Here is a 24,364-nt window from a genome sequence, read left to right on the forward strand (position 1 = left end):
TGGCTCAGACTCCTCATTCAGCACCTCGAGGGCCCCCAAAAGGATATCGAAAGTCTCCGCAAGGATGACTGCATCATCTGCGAAATCAAGGTCAGAGATCTTGACATTCCCAAACGATGCACCGCAGCTTTATCTCTCTGACATCCCCCCTAGAATCCAGTCCATACAAGTGCTGAAAAGTGTGGGGGCCAGTACACACCCCTGACGAACTCCAGTAACAACTGAAAATGAGTCAGAGATGGTACCACCACACTTCACAGCACTCTCAGTACCAGAGTAGAATTCAGACATGAGATCGATCAGTTTTGGTGGCACCCCACGAAGACCAAGAATCTTCCAGAGGACATCCCGATTCACTGAATCGAACGCTTTACAGAGATCAACATAGGCTGCAAGCAGCCCCTGCCGAAACTCTCATCTGCATTCGGTGAGGACCCGAAGAGCAAGGATACCGTCAATCGTCGACTTCCTTTGGTGTAAAGCCTGACTGTTCTGGACGCTGGTGCTCAAGTAGATGATGGCGAACCCCATCAAGAATTATCTGAGCAAAGAACTTGCCCGGCACTGAGAGCAGCGTCACCCCTCGGTAGATGTTGCAGTCTTGGCCGATCACCCTTCCCTTTCCAAAGAGGGACAACAAGGCCCCTCTTCCAATCAGTTGGGTTGATGCCTGTGTTCCAGGCAGAGCACAGAACTGCATTCAACGACACGAGTGCAGCATTTCCACCAGCCTTGAGAAGTTCAGCATGGATGCCACAGATCCCTGGAGAAACCCCGTTTCAACTGGTTCACCGCCGCCCGTGTTTCCACAAGCGAAGGTGGACCACAGTTGATTGGAGGGTCAGCAACAGGGATTGTAACACCCCTGACGTCCAACTCGACAGCTGGTGGATCAGCCTGGGATAACCGCTCAAAGTAACCGGCCCAGCGGGCCTTCACTTCGGACGCCTCTGTCAAGAGCCTACCACTCTCTGCTCTAACTGCAGTGCACCGAGGGATGGGCTTGGATGAACGCAATGTGCGAATTCCCTTGTAAGCAAGATGAGAATTACCTGTCCACAGGTGATGCTCTACCCCCTCACAGATTCCTCGCACATTGGCCTCCTTGTCTACCCTTAGCGCACGTGCAGTTTTACGCCTCAGCTCCCTGAACAGCTCAGCTCTGCCATTCAGCCTGGTCCTGCGACTCTGGCCAATGGTATCCAGTGTCCCTTGAGAGACAAAATTCTTCTTTGCCAGACGGTGAGTTCCAAGACATCCACCGGCAACATCAAGGACGGTGGTCTTGAAGGCACTCCACAACTCTTCAGGACCCCCCAAATCTCCACTCAGCCTGTTCGCAAACTCCTCAGCGACCCTCTCTCTCATCGTTGAGCTTGCCAACATCCAGCCGAGGCTGGGATGGTACCATTCTCCCGGATTTAAGGTGCAGCTTCAGAGTTGCTACAACATGCCGGTGGTCAGTATTGAGGAACTGAACACTCCTGTCGACGCTGCAGTACTGGATCATCCTCCAGCGACCATCAACGAGGACATGGTCAATCTCCTTTTCCACACCGCCAGCGTTGGAATACCAAGTCCAGAGATGAGCTTGTGGGCGCTGAAACCATGAACCAGCCACCCTAAGTCCATGACTTCTTGCAAAGTCAAGGAACTTATTGCTATTCTGGTTCATAGTTCCTGACCCAAGGGGACCAACATGTCTCATAACCATCCCTATCAGTTCCAGTCGATGCATTGAAATCCCCCAAGACCAGAAGTGAATCTCGTCTGGGGCACTGATCAACCACAGACTCAAGTGTGGCGTAGAATGCATCCTTCACGGTGAGATCACTCGCCTCAGTCGGAGCATAAACAGAGACCAGGGAAATGACACCTAAGGAGTGACGAATCCTGAGTCTCATAATACGCTCGTTGCCCGGTGTTACCTCAATTATCATTGGGGTCAGCTTATTGGACACAGCTCCAGCAACCCCTTGGGAATGGTAACCATCAGAGTGACCAGACCAATAGTAGGTGTAACCACCCACCATGATCTCACCGCAATCCGGTCTCCGAACCTCAGAGAGTGCTACAATCCCGATGTCCAAACACTTGAGCTCAGATGATAACAGAGACAGGTGATCATCCTCTCTTAGGGATAGGACATTCCAGGCACCCACCCGAAGGGACCACCTCAGGTTAACCCAAGGAGACCGCCGTCTGGTGGACGACACCTCAGCACTACTCTGACACACTCTCCCGCAATCTGACCCAGGAATGTTACCCCGTGGTTTTCCTCCTGTCGTCAAAGATTGGGGGTCCCGAAGGTTTTGCCCCAATCCCGTCATCCGGTGAGCTGCCCTGCAAAGGGAAGCTGCACAGGACGTACTCCCACAGAGTGGGTTTTTAGATTTCTTTCCGTTTTTGTGTTTTGCGGAATGAAGAGTTTTATGGTGGCCGGAGTGCAAATCCTGCCACCAACCTCCTAATAAGACGTAACCCAACTGCAGGAGGACGTCCGCAGACACAGTTGGGCACTAGATATGGATGGCCGTTGGCTCACAAGGAGCTCCTCCATCCTTTGACAGGTTTTGTTTTTAATGCTGCTGGGTGTCCATATCCAAACACCCTGCTCACCAAAAACTTGTGGGGGAGACGGTTTAGTCGCCGACAACCCGACCATGGAACAGGTTAGTACAGGTTTACATGATACCTGGAGCAAATCACAGATCTAATCTGTCCTGACCTGACATTTAATCTGGCTCTTGACATTCTGAGGGTGTTGCTTGCTTTGTGGGTGGGATCGTGGCATATTTGACCCCATTTAACTAATTTTAGATTTCGATAAGATGTGCTTCCTCACAAGAACTATTTATGAAGAAGATTAATCAATTTCTTTGGTGAACTTCAATGAAAATTCACGAGATTTTCCCATCCACGATGAACCTTTTACCTGGCTCCATGGTGTGATGGTTGGAGCATTCACTGAGTCTGGGAGGTCAGTGGTTCAAACCTCGACCAACAGCATTTTTTTTTAAGGATAGAGCATGGATAGACAATCATCGGTTGGTAATAACAGCACAGGATCTTATGGGTCAAATAGCCTCCTGCATCGAAATCCCTTGTAAAAGAAACTTTTTACAAAATCTTCCAGAAATTAACCCCGATGGTGATTATCCCTCTGAAGGAAATTTAATTATCTTAATCCAATTCTAAAATTCTCTTTACATGTTGTTTGTTGACAGGAAGATGCACAATATTTCAGGGTTCCAGATTGAATTTGTCCAATGCCATATGCACTCCATGAAAAAAGTTCTCATTGTGAAGATACATCCATCATATCACAGAAAATCAGCATCGAGTTTATCTTGGAGATGTGATCAACTCTCACTGTAAAAGACTTCGATTCAATCTTTGTAGAAAACCCCAGTAACTCTCAACGAATCATGTCAAGATCTTACCGAGATTTTGCAGATGATGCAGTCATCCTTGCAGAGACGGGACATCCTTTTGGGGGCCCTCGAGGTGCTGAATGAGGAGTCAGAGCCGCTGGGGTTATGGGTTTCCTGGGTCTAAACTAAGATCCAGGCTTTCAATGACCTCTTGAATGCTGCTATCCTGTCTGTACTCATTTGCGGTGAGGATGTTGACGTCATAGAGATTCACTTATCTTGGCAGGGATATTCATGTCTGTTGGCTGTGAGCCAGAGGTCAACAGATGTCTGGGTCGAGGCTGGGGAGTCATGGATTCACTGGATCATGGGGTGTGGTGCTGTCGGTACATGTGTAGGACAAAAGTCCAAGTCTTTAGATCCTTGGTGCTTCCAGTCTTGCTCTATGGATGTGAAACTTGGACTATAACCATGGATTTGAGACGGAGACTTAATTCCTTTGGTACCAGATCTCTTCGGAGAATCCTTCGCTATCGCTGGTCAGACTTTGTGTCCAACGAGCAGTTGCTGAGAGACTCAAACGAGATTTGTTACTTCGATAGTCCGTGAGTGTCAGCTGCAGCTGTTTGGACATGTGGCTCATTTTCCTGATGCTGACCCTGCTCACCAGATTCTCTCGGTGAGGGAGCCTCGTGAGTGGAGGAGGCCAATGGGCCGACCACATGCCTCGTGGTTGCAGCAGATTGATCGGCATCTCAAGGAGATCCCCATCGGCATGGGGATGTGCCTGGCATTTGCTTGGGATAGCCAGACGGAGGCCACTGGAGTACCGGCGGAAAGTGGACGCAGCGACACGCTGCTCTGGTGCAGGCTTCCATACCTGACCCGAATCAATTGTGAAATCAAATTTTACAATAATTTTGAAACTGTTGTGCACATTTCATTGGTACCAATTTGTTTGTGCTTTTACATCATGAACTATGTTCGATTTACTTATCCAATCGATGGCAGTTGTGTCGGCGTTTGTTTTTTTAAATCTGGTTTCCAACCAATCATTTTGCCCTTGCCCCCCCCCCACCTCACTACTGTTGGGCTCTTGGACCTCCCCTCGAGGGACAAGTGGTGAGGAAGGCTTTAACCGAAGTGTGACGTTTCCCTAACTGGCAGCTCGTTATTTACACCATCGTGGAAATGACTCGTACTTGAGTTTCACTGGAGTTGAACTAAAGTTCAGCATGGAGTTAAACCACGTTTGTGGTCCTCTCCTCCCACAGCACCTTGCTCTTTGCAGCTGCGTGCCACGTGTCGCATTAGTGGCTCCATCCTCCAGCAGCACTTTTCTCTCTGCACCCAGTTGCATACCACATGCCACGTCACGGCTCTATCTTCAGTGAGTTTTCGCTCTTTCCAAATGAGATTTGTTCCCTGCATGAGCGTCAGCTGTGGCTGGATGGACATGTGGCTCGTTTTCCTGACACTGATCCTGCACACCAGATTCTCTCAGCGAGGGAGCCTCATCAAGTTGTCGGAGTACTATCATCGAACCCCTTTTGTTGAGCAGCTTATTCCCATGGGTACTGGCCATTTATGGCACTGAGTGGATCATATTTTGTGGACACGATGCCAAATTGGCCCACTGGTGATATTGAATTGGCCCATTTCTTGCTTATTACTGAACTTGTGACTTTAACCGCTTAACAGCTTATAGGACACTGCTCAGACTGGACAGTCATCGACCTTTATTGGTGAGTCGAAGTTGATACTTCAAAAAGTTTTATCGACATTCGAGTTAACAGTTTTCAGTCACTCAAACTCCTGGATCTATCAGCCATGATCTCTTGGTGCAAATCACATTTCAAACTTGGATTCAAAAGCCAGCCACCGAATGGGCATCCTCCGTCGTTCAAGGTCCTTCCTTGGCACACCTCAACTCCTAAACATCTACAAGGCCTTCATCCGTAGCTTGATAGAGTACTGCTCTCCCCTCTGGGCTGGCTCCCCAGCCTCACACCTTGCTCAGCTTGACGCTGTGGAAAACAAGACCTTTCAGATCATTGGAAATCTCATGATGAAGCTGAGTCCATGGTTATCACTTCACCATCGCAGACAGGTCAGTGGTCTGTCTTCTACCACTTCATTTCTGATCTTGCACCCTCTGCTCTTTCCGTGCTCTCCCTGCCGAGTTTGTCTGGTTCACATGATCCAACCCTTTTCTGGTGAAAATACCTGAATCCAGGATCACTGCTCACCTCCACTCATTTGTTCCTCTTTTTTTTCCCCACTTGTGGAATCAACTTCCACATCCTCTTCAATCTCACCTTTCATGATCTTTTATTAGTGTAGTAGATAGTAGAAAAATCGTGCAAATTATGATACAAGCATCAAATTTGGCATTTCTGTTCTGCAGGGCTTTCTGATCAAATCTGCCCGATTGAAAATCCAAATTTTGAAAAATTTGAAGAAAAAAATATAACTTCAAAAAAATTTGAAGTCACAACTGGCTGAAATTCTTGAAGCGCAAGTGAACATCCCGGACAGAGAACCAAGGGGAGATGCAGTCATCATTGATGGCTCAGCACTTATCAATGCCCTACCTCCACGCACTTCAAAGATATTTGATGACTATGCTAAAGAAGACATCATCCCAAAGGTGGAATCCTATGGTGCCAGGTACGAGAGAGTGGACATAGTGTTTGATGTGTACAAGAAGTCAAGTCTGAAGTCCCAGGGAAGGTCGAAAAGGGGGAATGGAATCAGAAGAAGAGTGACAGGAACCAGAAAGACTCCAAGTAACTGGAGAAGCTTTCTTCGAGATGACAGCAACAAGACTGAGCTGTTTCACTTGCGGAAAAGATGTGAAGCACAGACGATGAGCACAATCATTGTCACAAAAGGAGAAGATGCCATTAGCAACACAAGGAAGTCACTGGATGCTGTCTCCATGTTGTCATGAAGAAGCTGACACTCGAATATTTGTACACGCCAGGGATGCAACGACTGATGGTAGCAAGTCCATTATCATTAAGGCTAATGACACGTACGTACTAGTCATAGCAATATCGGTACTGCCATCCTTACAGGAACTACATCTTGAGAACATGTGGATTGCCTTTGGCCAAGGAGCCAAGGCGCGATGGATTCCAGTCCATGAGGTAGTTTCTGCAATAGAGCCTGAGAAAGCTCGAGGGATCCCATACTTCCATGCGTTCACTGGATGTGACGTCGTGTCTGCCTTCCGCAGTGAAGGGAAGAAAACTGCATGGCAGACTTGGAACGTCTTTGATGATGTTTCTGAAACATTCACCAATTTCAGCCAGCATCCAACATTGATTCGTGATCTTGACTTTTTTGAAGTTTTTTTTTTTTCCAAATGGCCAATCAGGTAGATTTGATTAGAATCCCCTGGAGAACAAATGTGCCAAATTTGATGCTTGTATCATCATTTGCACGATTCCTCTCAAAAATTGCTGTTATCTGCTCCACTATATACCCCTATTAACCCCCCACTTCCAAGCCTCTCTTTCCAAATTTCCACTTTTTCATTTCTGAGAGCTTCTGTATTCATCTTGTCCACCCCATGTGTCCTCCCCTACCACTTATTCTCTTATCTCTCAATCCCCCTCCCCCTTCTCTGATGTTGTCACCCCCCCTCTCTCTCTGCTGTTCAAACCTGATCCATTCTATATTTTTGCAAATCCACAAGCCTCACCTCTTTTTCTTTTTAAACTATAATTGATTACGAATTACACATTTGAATATGTACAATTGACCAGGATAATCATTTCCCAGTGCAGTGAGTTATCTCCAAGTGATTTTGTACATACCTTTTCCAGGATAATAACATCATTTTCCAATGATATGGAAACGTCTGTTCCGAGGTCCCATGGATAATCGTGCTGATTCCGGGGCACACTTCAAAATGTTTTGTGTTTGTAATTGGGAGTTCAGCATATTCATACTGTGCTGCAGCTCCGGTGGCCCATTTCGAGAAACTAGTGGGCCCATCCCTCCATCGAATCAAATTTTCATTTGTCTTCAGGACCTTGATGCATTCCCACCTGTTGTACAACTTAAACATTAGTTTGCCTTTCACTCACTCGACATGCTTGGGCCAGGGTAGGGATTATATGTTGGTTATGATACAAGTACAAGCCTGGTGTTGGCTAAACAAAGTGGCTGGTTTAAAATCTTTGGGTCTTGAGTTCAAGCCCGTCAAAATAACACCAGACGGATTGACTGAGCCTGCCATCCTTCCGAAGTCGGCGCAATGAGTATCAGCGTGCTGGTAACATCAGCAACAGCCGCTCCCCAGAAAATGATTCAGCCAAGCAACCACAAACTGCATACAAATAAACAAACAATACAATACAACAACAATTATTGTTACCTCCACCACCAAAGGTGAAGGAGGTTGTTTTTCACCCCATTGGGCCTGTGTACAGGATATCTCAGTTGTGAAGGGATTCAGATGAAATTTTGGGGACAGAATGGATGTGTGACAAGGACGAACTGATTCGATTTTGGTGAAGATCTGGATCTGATCAAGTGATTCTTCACCATTGAGAGATCAGGCTAAACAGACATAGAGCACTATCGCAAAAAAGTTGTGGAAGGATTCGAACGAAACTTGGTGGTGCATGTTGGGTGTGTGACAAGGAAGAAACGATTCGATTTTGGTGAAGATCGGATTCCGAGAATTATTTAATTTTTCAAGTGATTCTTCACCATTAAGAGATGGGGCCAAAAACAACATTTTTGCATGATATTTCAAAAATGTATTGGAAGAGACATGTTCTTCTGGATCAGGCATTGTATCGAGAGATGTGCTCTTCCGAGTACCATTCCAGTTATTAATGCTATTAATTAATAGATGCTTTGTTACAATGTTATTTTGTAATTAGAATGCCATGAAGTGGTGGAAGGACTTATGAAATTACTCGATACACCTTAACATGGGGATTCTGATGGATTATCTTGTAGATAATGAGCCCAATCAACTCAGGTCATGACGATCATTTTAGCACATCAATGCTTCATTAGAATTGGCCCAAATAGAAATGATTTTTTTTTAACGTCATGACGTGGTGATAGTAGAATATTTTGGGTCCTCAGAGGTCGGTGGGGGTCTCGGTCGTCCAAAAGGTACATTCCAATGGTACGTAATTAATTGAGATGAATGGACTTAGACAAAAAGCATGCCTCACTCACACAACTCATCCGTTTCGAGTCGATGCTTGGGTTGGGTGAGCTATGGAACGTTCCTTGCTCGGAGAGAAGCTGCTTGCACCCGACTGTAGATTTCTTTAGGGTGGGCCACTTAAAGATGATGGTTTTTCTTTTGCTGCAGGGGAGCTGGAAAAAAAAATACATCGATTGAAAGCAACAAAGTACTGTCTGCAAATAAAAGTGTGCTCAAATCAACAATCATCAGCCCCTGAAAATGCCAAAGCACTTCATGTGGCAATGACGAGCACAACAAAATCAACTGGAAAAGGAAGTGAGCGGGTGGGAATTTCTCGGACATCCACTTGCAGTGTGTTCAAAATCGACTTCTTTTTCCAAACAAAACTGGATTAGCAAATTGTGTTAAATACTTTGATTTAATAAAACGATTCTGCATGAACACAAAACAAAATTGTCATCCTTTCCTGATCCCACCCTGCAAGACGAACCCACAAGGGAAAACAGAACCATCGAAGTCATCGAGATCCAAGCTGCAGATGATTTGTACGGATCATCATACTATGCAACCGGGGCTGTCGTATTTAAAATCGTTTTGTTTTGTTTTTTTCCTCCGTTACCAAACTACTGATAAGATTCGTATGATGGGGCAACATACCAGCAAGAAAGAAGAGAGCACACAAGGCCCAATCCTCCCACAATATGACACGACTCCAATGTTTTTGAAGACTGCAAGAACCCGACTTTCGACAAAGTTCGTGTCAGCGATCCTTCGTCATGAAAGAAGCCCGTGAAACATAACAAATATTTTATTACAGTTTACAAAAAAAAAAAAAAACCTTATTGCACATTCAAAAACAAAACAAACAACAGAAAGCATTGCAACGAAGGTTGAAGAAACCAAAGGAAAAGCACAAAGTTCCATGTAACTGGGAAAGGTTCATTGGCAACATCTTCCGCATAGCATCCATGACTTTATCCCTGATGTCCAATGTGCCAGTGACATTTGGGCTTTCTTAGGACACTGGAACGAAGTAGCTATAAAGTGGTTCGAGAAATGGAAAGTATGAACAATGCCATGAAAAAAAAAATTTCTTATTTAAACCATATTTCAAAATCCTCCGACCTCGGAACTTTATTCACAAGCTTCTTATTTGACTTCTTTTCAAGGACCAACCAAAACAAAAAGAGCACTAAACTGGATTCCATGCAGTTTGAAGATTCCAATATTAAAGTTGCAAAGCAACTCAAAAACGAACAAACAAACCGAAGTACGGAACTCAGTCCAAGCTCTGGATTCCGGGTTGCGAAGGAAAACATCCGAGCCGGACGTTTCTTAACATGCGATCGGAGCATGGTCAACGTCGGCTCGACCTGTGCGGAATGGTTTCGCTGAACGGGCCGGTTGAGCTGCAATGCAGCAGCTAAGTAACAGGGGTTTAATTACCAAACACTAAATGCACACAAAAGTAAAAATTATCCTCTGCAAATCACTACCTAAAAGAGTAAATGAAACTTACACTGCCAAAACAAACCAGGTAAAGTTTGTAGAGCACAATTTTTATTTTTTTTTCCACTAACTGTTGGGTTTGCTTGGCAAACAGCTGTCTCGTGGTTCAAATCTCACCCTGCGCTAACGTACGGCATGGCAGGCCGGCTTCAATTGCAAAAATCCTGCGATGCATTTTTACCACGTTACAGGTACGCGACCTGATGACTCCCTTCAGGTCGCAAGTACTTCCCCCATTCAAACCTTGGACAGTCATCATGCAATTGTAAATAGCAGAGGTCAGCTGTGTTTTTACAAAGCACAAGATAATAAATCCTCAAGATTTAGAGTTTATCAGCACGATTCAGCTGACGAGCAAAGCTGAACATACTTTTGGCCCAATGATGAATGAGCCTGCTTTGAGCAAACTGACCAGAACGATGGAGTGTGATATTTGCACGAATGATGTTCAAACGTGGATGGTGGTTCGAACAAGGCATACCTTCCCTTATAAAACTTACGGAGCAAAAACAGTGATGCGATGCAAATTATATACTTGGAAGTCTCTACGGCTATAATATACAGAGAAGTTGCCATTTCCCTTTTGCTGACATTTACATTTTAACAGTGTACACAGCAACAATGTACAACAGGTTGAGACCCCGAAACTCATAAGAACACCCCCTCTCTCCCCCGCCCCCCCCCACAAAAAATTAAAATTGAAATAGGACAGAACGAACGAGCCCCACACATGTGGGCTTGGTTTTAGGTAGAGGTGAGGCTTGCCAAACATGCACCATCACATTCATCAGCAGGACAACACCCGAAATGCGTAAATCCGAGAAACTGCAACACAAGCAGTCACAGATGAAGCTCGTGGTTGTGAATAGTTCACACCAATGAAAGACGTCCTGGACATGTTGGAGGGTGAGCTATGGTACGAAAGTTAAAAAAAAAAACAAGACGAAACACAAAGCAACTCACCAGGGAGGGCTGTTAAGAAGCATAATATGTAAGTGACAGTCTCCCGGAGTTCATCTGACAACCAGCATCATAAATTACTTGAGTGCATGTCAAAATGAAAACGGAGAAGCCGTTGACCATTTCAGTGTGGGATTTTTACAAACAAAAGGAAAATTAAAATTGACAACCCCAATCACACTCTCAAACACCATCACTTGTTAGGTTTTCATGCACCCTGGACCGAAATGTACACTTGTGCTATCGCTACAATACAAACAAGCAATTAAAAAAAAAGAAATACCTTCAAAAACCCAGCTGAGCCTCACCCCGTTTAACAGCTATCACCTATAGCTTTGCACCCCAAAAAAACCTTTCTCCAGTGACCAAAATTCCAGAAAAAGCTCCTCCCAAACGCAGTTAAACTCATTGCCATCAGGGCAGGCAACATAGAAAAGGCACAGGTTACTGTGAAACGCAGAAGTGTCCGTTTGACACTGCAGACGTCTGAAAACAGCAAAATAGAATCGTTTGCGGATGTCCTACCTCGTTGCACTTCAGTACAACCCTTAAAGTCCCCTAAGTTACCTTTGACATTCTTTGGTGGTGGGAGACTGTTGTTGGTGAGTTATATTTTGGTTCCGGATTAAATTCATCCAGGAATAAAACTAAAACAGGCACCAAGAGGCTGAAAAGGGCAAGGGCACAAAGGTTCCAATATAAAGAAACAGGGTGTACACCTCTGACGAGTGACGGTTACCACTGGGACAACCAGGTGCCGCCAAGCGAAGGTTACCACTGGAGAAGCAGGTGCCACCAAGTGATGGTTCTCAAGTGGGGCACTGCCAAGCAAGTGATTACCAAGCAAGGGACCACCAAACAAGCGGTCACAAAGCAAGCGTTTCCAGGAGGACAAACAGAGGGTGACCATGCATGCATCCAGGCTGGAGCCACCAAGTGAGGATTCGTACGCAGACGGATGGGGTATGTTAAGCGAGCATCCATATGACAGACAGGGGTTGTGCAAGCAAGATAACAGAAAGGCAAATGGCTAAAGGTTAAATCAAGATCGAAACACTACACAAGCTTCCCAAAATTAAGAAATACAATTTCATTGCATGCAATAAACAGAATCAAAGGGATTTCTCTGCCAAACCTGCTGTTTGTCATTTCGACCGTCAAATCCTCACCAGTTTATTTTTTATGTACATCTGGTGACAAAACAAGCAGCACTTTCAGCCAGAGAACGTCAATGCAACACAGGAGAGTTTTGCAGACATAGGCAAAGATTAAATGAGTATAACTTTATCCTTCAACTACTTTTTCACACCCTTTACTTCTGCCATGAGCAACTCAAGACACAGAAACCCATTCCAGGGAAACATCGTATTCAGCGAAGACAGAAAAAAAAAATCATATAAACATCATGCTAGAGCTTCTTGATGCAAGCTTCTCGCCAACCATTGCATGACTGAGTCGACAACCAATGGGTTCAGCATGGACCATTAGGTTGCCCTGTTTTGTCATTGCCCTGGGTAGGCACTGGCTGGGAGGATGCAACACTTTTCTTTCCACCACGCTCTCGTCCACCTCTCTGTGGTTTACTTGGTGGCTCGGAGCTGGCGGCAGGTCCATTGGGTAGCTTTGTGTTAGCAGGGGCTGGTTCTTGCTGAGCCTGCAAAGAGACATCGGTGGTAATGACATGGCATGTCTGCAGTGATGAGCAGCCAGTCCTTACGGACGGGTTTATTCCAGCACTTTTATAATTTATGACTTGGGAACACCGGCTTCCACAAGGTGGCGCGATACGGGACATTAACATGGAGACACATGGGGTGCTCCCCCTGGCCCCATCATGCATCCCTGAGACTATGAATTTTTATTTTTGTAAATCCCACAACCTTCCGGTGAAACTCACGAGTTCAACCAACAGTTTTCAACTCATTCTGTTCAGCAGTTCACAAGTGCATACACAAACACCCAAACAGTGTAATATTTAGCATGATATTCCCCCCACTTCTATGATGTCTGGTTTTGAGGGAGAGAATTGGCAATTATTATGACCTTGTGCACAGAGTGCAAAGCCAGGGAAAGCAACTGGTTCACTCTGTCTGTGTGTCCGTCTGTCAATCTATGATTGAGAACTAATTAATTTTTTTCAATTTAATTTAATATTTTGAACACTGCAGAACATGAAATGGCTTCTTGCCACTTCCAAAACCTGCAGTTTAGCAGTACGTTAGTTCTGAATTTGGCAAAATTATATGACGTCTAGTCCCAAGCGTGCATGCGCACAGTGGGGTACAGCAATTGCTTCAGTCTGTCTGGCTGTCTTGCAGGAACAAAAAAAAAATACAAAACAAAACATTGAAACCATTCCAAAAAAGGAAGCTTACTGTTTTAGGGACATCGTGAAGAACACAAACAACAGGCACCGAATAACTAATTTAACGTGTCAATAAGGTGGTATGAAAGGCGGAGTATCCCAAATGCATCAACGGCAGTCAGCGTACGATTCATTGTTTTTGGGGGGTTTTTCTACAGTCTTCAGAAACTTTTACGTTATTTAAATTGAATTACATATTTTAACAGCGTAGAACAAATTGGCTTGTTTGCACTTCCAAAAACCTCGACTTGAGTTGTACTTTGGCAAAATTGTACACCGTCTCGACCAATCAAAATTGCCGATCACACTTTGAGGTCGGAGGAACACAGATTTTCAGACAAAATGACGGTGCCCAGAAATGCAACATGTGAGCATTTATACTAATAAATGTCTGCGTGTGTGTCAGCGTGTCTCCAACATTACTCCAAAACTATAAAACCTAGAAGCCTGAAACGTTGCATGCATACATACCAAGGAAGTACAAGAGTGAAAATTGGGTGTTTGGGTTAATTAAAACACCCCTTTTGAAGATAATTAACGGCCTTATTTAATTATATTCTTCATCAGGCGATCCTCGGCCACCTCGCTGTCTGGGGTTTTAAAGCGTTTCCTGCGTAACTTGGCGGGTGTCTGAAGCCGCCATGTATTTTTGGCCTGTTCAACCATGCCTTGCCTTGGAACAGGCCGCAACGATTTCTTAACGATAAAGTTTATTTTTTTTTTTTCCACTTTTCTCAATCATATTATCGAATGTCTATTCATCATCGCTATGAATCTCTGTTCACATCGCGATGAATCTCTGTTTTACATCGCTTTTGTAAGTGCGATAGTTTTCGAATTAGGAGCTTGGAGCAATTTCATGCATTATACGAGACAATTTTCCACAATCTACTCTCACGAACTAATTAAAATATTTCATCGAAATATTATTTCGGTTTTGAGGATCGGATATCGTCCGGACCAAATAAGTGTCTAAATCTGTTGTGAAATCTGGTAATTTAAAGAAATAACGAGTCTTTTAACTCAGTCCTATTTACTTTAAGAAATAACAAGTTCTATTTACTTTAAGCAAGCAAAGCTATGTTCCCTCCTCCATACATACACAAGAAAATGTGAAATTTCCAAAACATGAAACTCATTTTTTTTCTACTGTTTGGAGAATTATATTGAATGAACAAAAAAATTTAAGAATGTAACAAAATTAACCAGCTTCATCGAGTTATATGATTTAATGCATTCACTGCTTGACCTCACACCCTGTCCCCCAAAGGGACTGCCTATCCATCGCGTCTGCCAGATCTGTGTCTATATTTTCTGAGGTTTCACGAGGTGCTCTATAGGGAATCAAAGCAAATCTGGTTAAAAAAAAACAAATAAAAAAAAACGGACGTTTAAAAAAAAAAAGTTATAACGTTTGCGCAGACCCCGAACTGATGCACCATGTAATGCGTGCACAGACAAGCAGGCAAGATAGCGGATTATCTGCAATGTTTATTTCATAGGCGATTGAACTTTGCGATGTCTCCAGGGTGGTTCTGCATTAAGCTACAACTCTTTTGTGGATAAAGTCATTATTTGAACAAATTAATTTTATTTCATCAACTGCTGTGTGCACAGTGAAGACCAGCTTTAAAGTTAAAGGGATCCAATATGATATGCAGCGAAAGCCTGGCCAGCCATTCCTTATCAACCATTTAATTGGAGTGCTTGCATGAGTGCTTCAGCCACTTACCGAACGCCTTGCAGTCAATAGCGGGACCGCGCTGTCATTCAGAGCGAATGGTTCACTCGCTGTGGACGCTTTTGCCCACCGCGTCTTTCAGAGTGAGTGGTTCGTGCTCAGTCGCCGTGGGCGAGGAGTGGTTCGTGCTCCGTCACCCTTGGCGAGGAGTGGTTCGTGCTCCGTCGCCCTGAACAAGTTGTTCCGAAATAACACCCGATTTCCAAGCTGTTTTCCGCATCAACATGTTTTCTAAATTACCGAGCAAAATTTTTTTCCCACCCATCACACGCAGCTGTTTATAAAGATTAATGTTTGTGAACATATCCCTGAAACGTCTATATAAATGCAACGTTACTTTTCGTTGAAAGCTACTCATGGTTTCTGGGTTGTTGCCGATACCAGCCAAGTGTGTGTGTGTGTGTGTGTGTGTGTGTGTGTGTGTGTGTGTGTGTGTGTGTGTGTGTGTGTGTGTGTGTGTGTGTGTAGCATATCTCTCTACAATATAATATATATAAATTACAATATCCCACTCCCTCCTTCTGGGGGGCAGGATAATAAGTAAAAATATATCTATATAAATATATATAAATAAATGTATATATTTAAAGATAAATAAAAATATGTATCGATATACAGTCAACCCCCGCTTTATCGCGGTTCACTGATCACGCCCCCGGTTCATCGCGGGTTTTCCCTTGGAACGTAACTATTTTTTTCTGCGGATTCCCCCGGTACATCGCGGTGATAATATATAAAATATCAATTATTTAAGCAATAAATTATAACGCGTGGTGCTCGACCAGTCACACAACGCACGAGACAAAGTTTCGCTTGTGAACTTCGAATATTTTCTACGTTTTTTCTCCAAGCCCCACGATGCCACCCAAACGCCCTGCACCTTCTAAGGCTTCTGGCAAGGAACTGAAGCACCAGAGGAAGGTCCTAGGACGCTCAAGGAGAAGGTTAAGCTGCTCGATATATGCTTCGGGAAGGAAAAAGTTTGCCACCGTTGGACGAGCACTGCTCGTACCCAGCACCTCAAAACCGACCAGACCAGACGAGTCGATCTCCGGCACCTCAAACTCAATCACTACCAAACCGACCAGACCAGACGAGTCGATCTCCAGCACCTCAAACCCAATCACTGCCAAACCGACCAGACCAGACGAGTCAATCTCCGGCACCTCAAACCCAACCACTGGCAAACCGACCAGACCAGACGAGTCGATCTCAAGCACTTCAAACCCGATCACTCCCAAACCGACCAGACCAGACGAGTCAATTTTTTGGGGAGGCGTCCATTCATCGCGGATTTTCACTTAGCGCAGGGAGGTTTGGAACGTAACCCCCGCGAGAAACGGGGGATTACTGTATAAATAAATATATAACACACACACACACACACACACACACACACACACACACACACACACACACACACACACACACACACACACACACACACACACACACACACACACAGTGCAGCACCTTCCGCCCACACCTCTCTCTCTCTCTCTCTCCCGCTCTGTCTGGACATTTCCGGGCAGTAATTAACGCTCCACCGCATGTCTCCCTTCCCTTCCTCTCTCACCTCACACAGTTTTCTCTTCCCCACCCCTCTTTGCTCCCCCTCCCTCCCTGCTCTCTCTCCCCCACCCCGCTCCTTCTCCCTCCCCCCTTTAGTATTCCCGTCAGTGAAGCAACAGGTGATATTTGCTATCAGAAAATATATACTGTACATGGTAAAGTTCACACGCTTCCTGGTTGTTGGATTCATTTTCATCCTTCATCATACATGAGATTTCAATATTTCTGGGACTGCCAAACAGAAGCTCCATATCTTGTCTTAAAAAAGGATGGGGAGGGGGGTTCACAAAATTAATTCCATCGTTTATTTGCAAAGATACGCACCCCGGGTGTCAGATGAACGGAAGTACACCGTTCTTCAAAATTTTGAACAATGTTGTGTCGGACTAGCGAGACTTAAATAGACTACTGTCCCATAATGTGGTAGCAATGTTCTATCGAAACGACGCAAATAGACTCGACATAAATCGGTGACTTAGTGCAATCAGTCGTATGATAACTATTACAAACTAGTATCAGGACAACCACAAGTGACTGCATGCTGATGCCAAAAGTTTTATTCCAATGTGTGATGTAAGGTCATAACATAAACTTCAACCCCCAACTAATTCCTTCGTGAATATGTGTGAGGCAGCTGCACAATAAGGGAGCCAATAAGCTACATTTTCTGGCAATTATTACATGAGATCCAATTTTGAAATATTGCTTGGGTTTGATAATGCTTGGTTGGTCAGTTTCCAGTTTTCAATTCCAAGAAGACCATCCCAATGTCCATTCTGACTTGGAAAGGTGAGCAAAAAGGGAAAATATGGAGAAAATGGTTGAATTGGAGTCGCAGCCTATCAATTCGGTCAGAAGAACTGCACCTCTCGGCAGAAGTAGTTTCAGGATTTCTGTACTTCGTTGAAGTTTAAGAATAATGAAGGTCAATGCCGATAATACGGTGAAAGGAGTTAGTTCTCATTAGTCCAGGAGCAAGGACCTGAAAAAAATGAAATCATTCAACACTCCCTACAGAAAAGGTTTGACTTGATAGAGTGGTAGAATAGACCCGATAGAACACCTCCAGGTAGTATGTGGTTTCAAATTGTGGTATCATTAAAATTCTACAGGCCATTATACATACCAAGGGTACTTACCAAGAGGGTCACTGTGGGCTCGCAAAATTTAGAGGGAGGGGTAACGTAAACGTGAATATCTTTGTCGAGACTCAACCAATTTTCAATATTGAGGTATCATTGGCTTCGTATGACAAAGCTATCATACTATCACAACGCTATCACAAAGTCAACTTGTGTGCCTTCTTGGCAGACACATGGTGCCACATGGGGGTAGACACTCTGCTTGATGGTCAACACCTAGTCATCGGTAGTGGTTTCAAGAACCCGCAGAAGTCTGTGCTAGTCATCAGAGGGCACTGCGAAGAACTGGTTCCCCTCAAGTCAGATCATGAAGAGGCAGACACACGAATATTGCTACATGCAAAACATGCCTCTCATTATCACAACAGGATTGTGATTCAATCACCTGACACAGATGTGGCTGTCCTCTGCACCACACACTACAGAAAACTCCAGTGTCGGGAGCTGTGGTTTCGGACTGGAATCAAGGATAAAGCTAGGTATATTCCTATCCACAGCTTGGCACACAAACTAGGACCTGAGCTGTGTAATGCTTTACTCGGCTCCCACACACTCACTGGGTGCGATTCAAACAGTGCACTCTCAGGACTCGGCAAGAAAAAGGGTTTCAATGTCTTACTTGACAGTAAAGAGCATCAGACCAGTCTGGGACAGCTTGGAGAAGAACCCGAGCTCAGCAACAGCACTTCAAGAAGCATGCGAAGCCTTCATATGTGCAATGTACTCAACAACCAAGGGGGCTGGGAGGAAAGTGAACAATGTGAGATACTGGCAGTTCTGTCAAAAGGGACAAAGAGATGAAAATCTCCCCCCTACATTCGACAGCTTACAGCAACATATGAAGCGAGGAAATTACCAGGCCTATGTTTGGAAGAGAGCATTGGAGCCTACACAGAGCCTTCCATCAGCAGCTGGACATGGCTGGAAAATTCAGGATGGTGCCCTGCAGCCTGTGCTCATGACCAAAGATCCAGCACCACGGGGTCTTCCGGAGCTGACCGTCTGTCACTGCAAGAAGTCTCTATGTCGCCGAGCCGACTGCACATGCAGAACCAACCACATGCCATGCACAGAAGCATGTGCACGTATGGCCGAAGAAACTTGTGAAAATCCAAGAACAATCTTTGAATCCAGTGGAGAAGAAGACGCTGACTAAAAGTTACAACAGATGACATCTTCATGCTTCCATGGCGAATGTGATTCCTTGTTGCCAGACACAAATATTACAAACCGCTCCGACGAATGTGCTTCCGTGCAGCCATGCACAACTATTACGATTTGCTCTCACTAATGTGCTTCTGTGTTGTCATGCACAGCTCCCAGTGTCGACCATGATAACTATTATCATCCACTATGATGAAGGAGTAGCTTCCGTGCTGCCAGAGACAACTATTATACTCGGCTTTCACTAATGTACTTCCGTGTTGCCAAAGACAACTATTATGCTCGGCTCTGATGCATGTGCTTCCGTGTTGCTATACACTAGTAAAAGACGAACGCTAAAAATAACAGTTGCAGTTTTCTGTGTGCGTGCCTCTGTATGTATATGAATTTCTGCAGAACAATACTTTCTTTAGCGTTTGATTTCCAAAATGTATACGTACCAGTAGTAATTGAGAAACACCGTTCACCTTCATATGAGAACACAATTAAAAATGTCAGAAAGTTTGAATTCGTGTGATATTTTAGCTTCGGTGATGCCATGGCAAAGGCCATTTTCAAATAACTGTACATACTCTGATAGAGAATTATAATAGGAAGCCAATGATACCTCAACATTGAAAATTGGGTGAGTCCAGACAGATATTCACGTTTACGTTACCCCTCCCCCTAAATTTTGCTAGCCCACAGTGACCCTCTTGGTAAGTACCCTTGGTATGTATAATGGCCTGTAGAATTTTAATGATACCACAATTTGAAACCACATACTACCTGGTGGTGTTCTATAGGGTCTATTCTACCACCCTGTCAAGTCAAACCTTTTCTGTTGGGGGTGTTGAACGAATTTCCTTATTTGGCCTCATATGAGAAATGGCTGCTGGACTATATCCCCCATTTGGAGTGTTGTGCTTGCCAGCTTTCACAAAGAAAAAAACATGGCAGGATTGGACTCCGGTACCATAACAAAATGTTTTCAATGAATTCAACAGGAGCACTCAGCAAAATCCAAATATTTACTACTGGGACTGAGATTTACTTTTGATTTGCACTGCATCGTACAGCTCCAGTACATCATGGGCAGATACAAATCCCGTGCCATGCAAGGGGGTCTTAAAGGTCATCCCACATCTCTCCCTCAGAAGATGGAGAAAACTGAACAGTTTTCATATTCTGGCCATGTCATGCAAGCTGAATGTAGTCTTCCAAAATAAAATCTAGCTCAAAATATGGTCAAAATAAAAATGCAGTCGCTAACTTCAGCACAAAACTCGTGGTTTGCATTGGCGGTACAAGAGGATAACCAGAGTTGGTGTCAAAGCCACCTAATGCTCGCCTGTTTATACATTTATCGTTTTTAAAAGTCGAGTCTAATAATTAATATTTTTTATAAAGCATTGCAGTGAAGTATAATTATAAAGCAATATATGTATTTGTATATTGTAATCAGTAACAATAGCGCAAGTGAGCACAATATACGCCCTAACAAGAATGTATATACAGAATTGTGCTACTACATGGAAAACAGCATCCTGGTTGCCATGGCAACCACTTTAGATGACGAACCTATGTCGCTACACACCGTCTCCACAGTCTGTACCTATGTACCAAATATGAAACGTGAAAGTTGAAAACTTTGGGAGTTAGAGTGCGGACAGGAACAGATGGAAAACAGCATTCCAGTTGCCATGGCAACCACTTTAGATGACGAAGGTATGTCGTGACACAACGGCTTCACAGTCTGTACCTATGTACCAAATATGAAACGTGAAAGTTGAAAACTTTGGGAGTTAGAGTGCGGACAGGAACGGACGGAGACAGACAGACGACCGGTATCACATAATACGCCCCGATATATATATATATATATATATATATATATATATATATATATATATATATATATATATATATATATATATATATATATATATATATATATATATATATATATATATATATATATATATATATATATATATATATATATCAGGCGATAAAAAAAGTGTGGTAGATAACAACATTAGAAAGGAAACTAGAGGGGGAGCACTCGGGAGAGTGCAAAACCTCTGCCGCCAATACTGCTGGGTCACTCAAGTGAACCTCATATCTTATTCATTAAATATGATGTCAACAGTGCTGACAGTTATAGTTCTTTTCTCCAACATTTTTTTTTTGGGGGGGGGGGGTTGGAAATTACTTAAAACATGTAGAAATGCAAAAAAAAGAAATCGAAATTTTGTTGAAAAAAAAGTTGCAATAGTTTTTTTTCTCTAAATTTTTTTTTGGGGGGGGGGGTGGAAATCACTTAAAACATGTAGAAATTCCCCCCCCAAAAATTTTTTCTCTAACAATTTTTTCGGGGGGGGGGACCAAGTCCAAAATCTAATGGCATGATCCTTGGGCCATACCTAACCCCCCACCAAGTTTCAGCGAAATCCATCAAGGAGTTTTTCCGTAATACAAAAAAAAATTAACATTTTTCACGCTCACGCCAGGGGTATCGCTATAGCTCTCTGTTCTTTGAACAGGCGAGCGAAAAACGAGAGAATAAAACTGTTGAGTTATCCATCATGAAGGATCACTGGGCGCTGACCTTTCGGGCTTTACCCTTCATTGGAGCAAAAGAGGACTCAATCCTCCTGAGCAAAACAGATACAACATCCAACTTGAATCTGATGCAAGCCATACTCAGGAATCACCGATTAGCTACGGGCTGCGAGGTACGACACTTTTCAGGGGATTCTACTAAGGGATCTGAGAACTCATCAACAATTACTTCCAGGCAGGACAAAATGATCAACTTATTTTTCCCAGGCAAACCTAACCTCAACTTTCACCTGTATGATGGACACAGTGCGCTTTGTTTCTTCTTATAGATTGTGCCCTAACTGCTGCCAAATTGTGCAGAGAGAAGTCCAATAATAGCCATGATTAGACAGCATTGCACAGATAAGAGCGGCACTTCGTATAAAGCAACAACTTTTGTCTGTCGACATGAGTAGCTAAGGCATTGAAAAAGTTATTGGCTTGAGATACTTACAACAGGCCAAAAATGCCAACTCTTGAAGTTTTCAAAAATACGAGGATAAACTACTAAGGGAATAGTTTTGCTTAGACAGTACTAGTATGTTGAAAAAAAATACCCCCGAGCAGGAGTGCCGGTCATCTCTGCCAGAGGTCGAAAGTAACTCTGTGCCAGACTGGAATAGGGGCCGTTCATAAAGTACGTACGCTCTACTTCCGGGTTTCAAAACCACCCACCCCCCTCTGTATGCAGGCTCGTGACCACCCACCCACCCCCATCAGACATCGCTAATCACTTGCAAAGCCAGCAGTTCCTTATGAACCGATGTTTGTAAGTCATGACGATGCAGTCCCTAGCGGTGTAATTTACCTTTTTCTTTTAATATCACAGCACGTCATTTATGAAAATAAAAGTACAAATTGATATTAAAGACAATGTTAATGTCATAAATGAAGTAAGCATAAGTAAGTAAACTTGTGTTCCATTGTTTTAGTGAAATCTGACAAAAGCTTCAAATGTAATATTTGTCTCGGAGAGTTCCGGTTCTTAAGTTAATACTTTTATTTTTGTATGTACTTTATGAACGGCCCATACGGGGAATCAGAACGAAGTTTGAAGGGCTATAAAATCGGAACGAGAGCAAATTTCAAAAAAGTGGCTCGTGTTGTTCTCAATAATAGTCCGTAGTATCTAAATCATTAATAACATTTGATCTCTGTTGATAAATGAGGGAGGTCAAGGAGATACGATTTGAAATCGACGATTTTCGCAACTTTGACAGCCTCGTGACGTTGACCTCGACCTTGGACAACCTTGAAAGTTATATCGTTGTGCATGTCTCATCGACCTCTATTCATTCCACTATTGGTTATTTGTCTCCACTCGGTTTGATTGTGGACAGACGTACGGACAGACTTCGAGACTGTTAGTATTAGGTCATCTCGACTGAGATGATAGAGATGACCTAATAAGAAGCATTGATTGCATTTCTTGGGCATCTGGTCTTTCAGGTGCTTTTGAATTACATACACTGACACATTTTTTTCTGAAACAGAGAATATGTGGTGAAGTGGGAGCCACTGGACCAAAAAAGAAAAATTAATACTTCAGACAGATGGTATCAATCTCAAAAACCCATCAGATACAATTGCATGAAACATAAAACTAATGAGAAGTCTCTCATGGTATTTAACCAAAATGACAAGAAAAAGAGCAATCAGAGATTGCAGACCCTCACTTGTTGTTTGGTTGTGTCGTTTTGTGTAATGTCATGTTACGTAATTAAAAAATACTTAATTATAACTGCCACTTGATAACTGCTGGCAATGATGACTGGATACGAAGACGTCCTGTTTTGATGGGACACCTGACCCTGACCCATGACGTTTTTCATTATCATTCAAATGAATTTGGAATGGGATTAAAATTAATTCAATTCAAATCAAATGGAAGACCAAACAGGTAGTCCTGCATTGGAGGAGTCAGAAGGAACCCGAACAAGCAAAAAGCTGTTACTCCTCTACCCTCAAACCCATCCAGCCACAGCCAAGTGAGACTAATTTAAAAAAATATAAAAATCAAAAAAAAAAAATCAAAAAGAACCTAGATTTAAAATAAATAAATAAATAAATAAATAAATAAATAAATAAATATTCTGGATGCTTGACCTTGTGTCTGATTGGGTTTAAATTTAAAATATGTATTCCCCATGCAGACTACTATATCAGATTGTGGTTTTCCCTGGATCTGTCCAGCCATTCCAGAGAAGATTTTTATAGGTTTTATGGTAAATCCAATATGGCTACCAAATCATGTGACCTATGCCATCATGTGTGTTCTTCTTCTTCTTCTTCTTTCGGCTGCTCCCGTTAGGGGTTGCCACAGCGGATCATCCGTTATGATCCGCATAATGATTTGGCACAGGTTTTACACCGGATGCCCTTCCTGACAACTCTGGTCACCTCTTTCGACACAGGGATATGGTACACCTATTTTAGCCGGGGCATACACCGGGCCCAGTACACTGGTACTCACTTCGCCGACCTCGGAAGGATGACAGGCTGAGTCAACCTCCTGGTGTGTATTCATTCAAGTGGCCAACGGGGTTTGAACTCAGGACCTTTTGGATCCCAAGCCACTACCCGAACCACTACGCCAACACCAGGCTACCTATGCCATCATGTGTGTGAATGTTTTATTCCTCAGGGCTCATGGATCGGTGGTCATATGTGTCAAGTTTTTCTTGTGTTGTTGTTTGGTTTTCCTTGTTGTTGTTTGGTTTTTCTTGTGTTGTTGATTGGTTTTTCTTGTGTTGTTGATTGGTTTTTCTTGTG

At 43.5% G+C, this 24,364-nt stretch overlaps 1 protein-coding gene across 7 annotated transcripts in view; it reads right to left on the reverse strand.

Moving 5' to 3' along the window:
- Positions 1-9,349: 9,349 nt before the first annotated feature.
- The window catches only part of LOC147031953 (RNA-binding protein FXR1-like), a 164,470-nt gene continuing 149,455 nt past the window's right edge, over positions 9,350-24,364 (reverse strand). For all 7 annotated transcript variants that reach the window (XM_085869202.1, XM_085869201.1, XM_085869199.1 and 4 more), the window contains one exon: positions 9,350-12,679. In XM_085869202.1, the coding sequence (XP_085725328.1) occupies positions 12,497-12,679 (183 nt within the window). In that variant the 3' untranslated portion in view covers positions 9,350-12,496. The remainder of the gene's footprint in view (positions 12,680-24,364) is intronic.

Source organism: Eptatretus burgeri, chromosome 2 (genome assembly GCF_056783735.1).
Source record: "Eptatretus burgeri isolate ZD-2024b chromosome 2, Ebu_testis_v1, whole genome shotgun sequence".
NCBI classification, from domain to species: domain Eukaryota; kingdom Metazoa; phylum Chordata; class Myxini; order Myxiniformes; family Myxinidae; genus Eptatretus; species Eptatretus burgeri.